This window comes from Antrostomus carolinensis, unplaced genomic scaffold (assembly GCF_000700745.2).
Source record: "Antrostomus carolinensis isolate BGI_N321 unplaced genomic scaffold, ASM70074v2 scaffold50241, whole genome shotgun sequence".
In the NCBI taxonomy this organism is placed as follows: Eukaryota; Metazoa; Chordata; class Aves; order Caprimulgiformes; family Caprimulgidae; genus Antrostomus; species Antrostomus carolinensis.
In genome coordinates, this window is record NW_010292984.1 from 2,792 (window position 1) to 9,338 (window position 6,547).

At 36.4% G+C, this 6,547-nt stretch overlaps 1 protein-coding gene across 1 annotated transcript; it reads right to left on the reverse strand.

Moving 5' to 3' along the window:
* Nucleotides 1-1,921: 1,921 nt before the first annotated feature.
* Nucleotides 1,922-6,056, reverse strand: TMEM128 (transmembrane protein 128). The gene is made up of 4 exons (XM_010177127.2): nucleotides 5,996-6,056; nucleotides 5,326-5,467; nucleotides 3,193-3,354; nucleotides 1,922-2,021 (listed from the first exon to the last, which is right to left on the reverse strand). The coding sequence occupies exons 1-4, from the start codon at nucleotides 6,054-6,056 to the stop codon at nucleotides 1,922-1,924; spliced, it is 465 nt and encodes a 154-aa protein (XP_010175429.2).
* Between the last annotated feature and the right edge of the window lie 491 nt (nucleotides 6,057-6,547).

Genomic DNA, 6,547 nt, shown 5'->3' on the forward strand with positions numbered 1-6,547 from the left:
TTTCTATGTGGTAACACACGTAACATTAGAAATTTAATAAATCAAGAAATGTATCCTGTGTCATCTATGAGTAAGTTTACAAGTACAAACACAGATTCCAGGTAACAGTATTTTAGCTGTCAATACAAATGGCAAGAATATAGTATTAAAAATCCAGAACATTTGAATTAAGTATCAACCACTTTCAAACCAAACAACCTGCTTTGAGCAGGAAGATGAATTAGCTGACCTCTGGAGTCCCTAAATAGGATTTAGGACTATATAACTGGCTTATTAGCCATCTGCTTAATATTGAAATATGAATAAAAGCTTTACAAAACAGTGATTTATGTTACTAAGAGAGGTAAAAACTATCTATTTTCCAATTATTCATGAATCAGTTGCTTTTTCCCAGCCATTGTCTGACCTACGGTTATGTCATTTGATTTATAAATCAAGTAGTCTAAAGAATTAAGGTATCAGAGCAAACGAGCAGTATTAGAAATAATAAAAGTACTGGAATGTAACAAAAGTGACATCCACTTTGCAGGATAACAGTTATTTGAGTCCTTCACATGAAGCTGAAATAAAAGAAAAAACAAATCCAACTTTAACATAAATGCTTTTGGGTTGTATTTACTACACAAGCTGTACCTTGTACTAATTCAATATTGATTAGTACATGATTTTGCATCACTAAGTAATAACTTGGCCTTAATTATTAGGTCAATAGATATTTGTCCTAATATAGAATTAATAAATCCTGTATAGCAGAATTTACTTGGCTGCTCACACAGAAAATCAGAATGTTTTCATAGGGTTCAGCTGTTCAGGATATCTGTAATGGTTAGGATTGGAAGGGACCTTAAAGATCATCTAGTTCCAACCCCCCTGAATGGTTGTTTTAATCTGTTAATATCTAGAAAATATCTAGTCTGATATCCAGAAAATGGGGAAAAAAATGCAACACTAGTTTCAGTTTGGTTACGCAAACAAAAGCTGTGTTTCACTGTCCAAGCCATTAAATATTTTTGGTGTACACTCTGGCACTACAAGAGGCTATACTCAAAATCCAGCACTGTCTCATTCTTCTTGCTGCACTGTGAAAAATGCTGGGGGACTTCCTCACTGGAAAGGATTTTTGATGGCAAGGCAAACCAAACAGGCTTCCCCACATTCCCTTGAGAAGTACAGTAAACAAGAACTTCACAGGATGATGTCAACACCTGTGATACAGGGGACATCCCTTACCCTATTTACTGAGCAGTCCTTGATGTCTTCCTTAAGCTTTTTCAGTTTCACAGGATTCATTTCAATAGTATATCCCAACAAAATATGCAAGAACCTCTTTTCAATGTGGAAGTTATTGAGAATGATTTTTTCAAGTCAACAAAGTATCTCATTTTGCCTTTGAAAGGTTGTTTGTTAGGAAGAATAAAGAACTTATATCTGGCAGTTCTCCAGATAGCAGGTTGATCTGGACTGTTCATCACAGAAAATGAAAACATCATACTTAAAGATAAGACAGAGAATTTGAATTAAAAAAAAATAGAGAAGACAGTTGCATATTAATGTTAATAGCTTCTCCCCTTTGCTATCAGGTCAAGCAACTTCACTAAGAAGTTTTCCCAGTCTGAGTAAAGGCTACAGCTATTTGGCCTGTACTCCTCAAAACCACCCATTCTCACCCATTGCTTCTTTTCACTGTCTAGAACAGTATCTTAGAGAAGAAAAAAAAAGGATATTCTTCCCCTTAGGATACCTGCCAGTTCTCCAGTTACTCTATGTGACACAGAAAGTCAATATTCTAAAAGTGTACAAAAAAACATAAAGAAGGAATCCTTAAATGGTCTTGCAATCCTTAAATGTCTAACAAAGCAGTTAATACAACAAGATAAATAATTTTATGTGCTTAAACAATTCAATTATTTACCTGAAGGACTTATCCCAGGAGTGACACAAGCATCACAACACCCATAAACTGAATGAAGAGCAACAAAGGTGTCATAAACGACCACACAGGCCACAAGGCAACGTTGAAACTGGGAATAAAAGCAGTAAGTTTTTGGTAAGTTCAATTGTGATACTGCAGAAATAACCAGCCACACAAAGAAAACATGGCACAAGAGAAAATGAGATTTAAATTACTCAACCTGGAAAAATACTTGTTTCTTTATGACTTGAGAGAACAAAGCTAAAAGACCCCTGCACCTACTTACTCAGTTGATAGTTTAGTTTACTGTTTATTTACTGACAGCTCATTCTAGAACTTTAGTAGTTGCTGCAGATTTTACACTGAGCAAGTCCACTCAGTCTCATTAAGGGTAAAGATACCTTTTACTTTCAGAATCTCTGTATATGAAGCACCTGAAAAGTAACTATTCTCGATTTTTCCATGGGCATACACAGCAACTGAGAAAAGCCTTAATTGGTATTTCCAGCCAAGCAGATTTGAGTTAACTGAAGAGAAAGGGGGAAAATCACTTATTTTACAACTGAATTACAGGATTATAGATTTGATTAATTCTAAACTATAGAACCTTTATCTTCTTCAGTCTTCCTTTTTTTCCCAGCACTGCAACCTGGGAACACAGGTACAACATCTAAACTTAGAAAGAGAACTAACTTTCATGCAGAGAGCAAATAAATACACTGGCACACATGTATGTAATTTTTTAATTCATGCTCAATTCTGACTCCTATAATCACATAAATAAAGTAGCTCTTACTAAAAGTACCATTCTCTGACAAGATATAAACCCTTAAAGCTCATACAACAGTACTTAGAAGTATAAATTTCAGTATATATTTGCTATTTATAGACTGTTTGATAATTAAGAACTCTGTATTATAAACTGATCAGGCATCATTTTTTTCTCAGCTAGAGAATATGCCTTTGTCTTAATATGTGAACCTCATAAATAGTTGTCAGAGGTGAGGAATTTACACTAACAAAGCTAAGGACTTCAGTTTTCCTATAAATTTTCAAGACAGATCCGGTGCAAGTACACTTTAATATACAGTTTCAACAGGTGCAGCTCTTGTTTTGTGGATGAGTGTTGAAAATGAAAGAAATTACACTACATAGAACTAGTACTGTTACCAATACACTTAGCAGAATTAGAGAAATTATACTTTTTGTAAAATAAACCCATAAACACAGTTAGGCTTGGACAGGTTTAGCAGAAGTTTGTACACAGTGTTTGAACTTACCAAATTGCTGCTGCAATAAAGGTAGCTGTTGTGATAGCTATCAGTGCTGGATACTGTACATCATAGTCCTCAATTCCACAATACCACTCAAGATATAGTATGCAGTAAAAGGCAACAGATAAACATGCAGCCAATAAACAACTGCCAGAGGCAAACCACCAACTGCGGGGAGAAAGCATGTTAAGCACAGTCACACTGCAGTTTGCACATTAATCTTAATTCTAGTCTAGACACAGAGCAGACAATATCTGTTAACTGTACAGATCAGCTGAGAGATCCTGTCATTTTTTTCTTAAATTACTTTTACAAATCACTTTTGCCCTTCTAAACCTAATATATATAACTACTTGAGTTTAATTTTGCAATGCATCATTCTTGTCATTTATTTTTCCCTCAAATATCTTGAAAACGCAAGGCAACAGACCTTGTCAGTGATCTACGGTACTACCACACCAAAAATACTTTGTCAGGAATTAATTAAAGTAGGCTCCTCTGCAACTGTGCTTCTCACTATAAACTACTGACTTTTGGGCAACAGAAATGTTGCAGAAAGCTTTAAAAAGGTTTCAAGTTTATGAACTCCCAAATTTAACAGACAAGAAGCATGATGATTTTTCTTTATAGCAGCTGAAGAAAACTAGGATTTTCTTTATTCTAGCTGAAGAGAATCCAGGATTCCAAACTCAGAACCAAGAAAACACAGGGTATGTGATTATTTAGGAAGATGCACTTTTGAGCCTCTTAGAGGACATACTTCAAGAGTAAGATAGGAAAGACAACTTGGGAGGAAGGTGGACTTCATTAAAATCTTATACTTACCTGAATTTGCATTTAGCAAATAAAAATTTTAAAAGTTAATTCTTATCACCATAGTTTGATTACTAAATTAGAAAGAGTAATTAAAGATCTTGCTATGCAGGTAATGTTTGCTCTGGTATAACAGAGCAAGTATTGTATGCTATTTTGGTACCTCAGTACTACCAATTAAGGAATCTGCATTAAGAGAGCTGTTGCCATAGTCTACCTAAACAATCAGTGCAGGAATACAGGGTCCTGTAGGGAGCAGATGGGACTACCCAAAACTCTGATCACCTCCTGGAGTCAGGAGTTTGTATCCACAGCCAACTGGATGTAGGGTGTATCCAGACCAGCCTGGAAGAGCAGCTCCAGAGAACCTCACAGCACAGAGTGACGCCCTCTTCAGCTTCCACATACTGACACAATAATGTCAATGACAATGAGGGAGTTTTAAAAGCACTTCCAGGTGAAGCTATCTAAGAATATTTAACAACCATCAATCTCATTTCAAATAATTTAATAGAAAATAAATAGAATAGAAATAGGAATTATTTCATAGAAATTATTTCATTAATCTTTCACTGGTCTACTCAAAGAAGTCTAGAGAACTTTTAGAGAAGTGAACTTCATTTTAACACTTGAAGATTAATTTCAGCATTATTACAGTAAAATCAAAACCCCAACACTTTCAACAAAACAGGCAGCAATTTCTTATACTTAAGTATAAACTTGAACAAAGTTGAATGAAAACATCCTGCTATTGGAACAAATTTTGCATGTACACAGATGGCTCAGGAGAGCCTAAAGAAAAAACCATAATTATAGCAAAACTAAGCATTGTATTTACTTAAAAATTAGTTTAATAATAACGACTTAGGTGGTCATCTGGTCCAACCCCTCTGCTCAAGCAGAGTCACCTACAGCCAGTTGCCCAGGACCGTGTCCAGGTGGCTTTTGAGTATCTCCAAGGATGGAGACTCCATGACCTCTCTGGGCAACCTGTGTCAGTGCTTGGTCACCCTCACAGTGAAAAAGTGCTTCCTGATGTTCAGAGGGAGCCTCCTGTGTTCCATCCACTTTGTGCCCACTGCCCACCAGGCACAACTGAAAAGAGCCTGACTCCATCTTCTTCCCACCCTCCTTTCAGGTATTTATAGACATGGATAAGTTTCCCCCAAGCCTTCTCTTCTCCAGGGTCAACAGTTCCAGCTCTCTCTATTCCTACTGTAGATCTTGTTTATTACTCAAAATTTAAAACACAGTGTTCAGAGGTAACAAACTGAATATGACTGTAAGATAAAAACACAGCTTTCTTTGTAAGAAAAGGAACCTTACCTATCTGCTTGAATAGTTTCTTTAACAGTTTTTAAAAAATCAAAGTGGTATGTCACAGCAATCGATGCCAAAATCCAGAATGCAGAATGAATATCCAGTCTGGTAAGAGGCTTCTTTTTTTTCTCTACAGCTGTAGAGTCTTCTGTAAATAAGAACATAATCATAGCACTAAAGCCAGTCATTAAATGGAGTATGATTATAGTTACGTAAAACATGATGCTTTATCCTTTTAATTCATTTATCTTTGGAGATTATTATACTCAACATAATACACTTTGTATTGCAGAGCAAGTATTCTCAAAAAGCTCTGCACATTTCCTGAAACAAGATAGACTAAGCAAGGTACCTTTTGATAAAATGATAAAGCAGTAATGATCAGCACATACTGTGTTTGTGTTCCCTTTTAGGAAACTAACAGCTGACTAGATTATGAAAAGGTTATTTATCTAATTAAAAACCTCCTGATGTTATTAAAGCATTTTTATTAATCTAGCATATAGAAAGTCAGGTTGGTATCTCCAATTACTAATTTATTTGTATCCTTTTTTGTTAATTTTAATATTTGCAAACCAATTTCAGGCATAAATATTTTTTTTGTCCTCAACTGCTGTTACTTCACAAGACATTTTCAACTTCAGTTTCAGCAACTAGCTTGATTCACACTGCATACCTTCAGCAGATAAACTAAAACGACTGTTATTCAGAAAAGTGTATTTTCTTTTTTCCCTCATCACCATATATTGTTTTAGAGGAAGCAAGACAACAGAGTGAGCAGATTTGAATGCACATTTTCGTGTGTGACAGCAACCAACTAACACACTCACTAGTTAAACACACTGTCAAAAAAAGGTGTCAGAGGTGCTTTTGATGTTTCATACTTTGAACTTCATCACTGTAAGTTATGGTGGCCTGTGTGGCTCCCGCAGTGTAATGTCTGCTGGCTCCTCCACATGCCTGTCACCAGCGGCGCGTACTAACAGCTCTGCCGGAGTTTACAAGCTTTTTTATATTTTATTTCCTAGATTCTTACTCATCTACTAGAGGTTGGGTCCGGAGCAGTTGGGCATTTCATCCCCATCAAGAAATCCACAGCTGCCAGAATTTACACAACTCCCGTCTCCCTTTTCAGACCCAACTCGCTGTTACGACCGGACACCTGGGGGAACGTGTCGCCGGCTGCAAGCAAGCGGCGTCCCAGCGGCAGGGCAGGGCAGGGCAGGGC

Coding starts and splice junctions, on each gene's coding strand:
- TMEM128 (XM_010177127.2), bottom strand. CDS start 6,056: ATGAGGGAAAAAAGAAAATACACTTTTCTGAATAACAGTCGTTTTAGT. Junction 5,468..5,995: donor TTTTAGTTTATCTGCTGAAG/GTATGCAGTGTG, acceptor TCTTATTTACAG/AAGACTCTACAGCTGTAGAG. Junction 3,355..5,325: donor GAAACTATTCAAGCAGATAG/GTAAGGTTCCTT, acceptor TTCTCCCCGCAG/TTGGTGGTTTGCCTCTGGCA.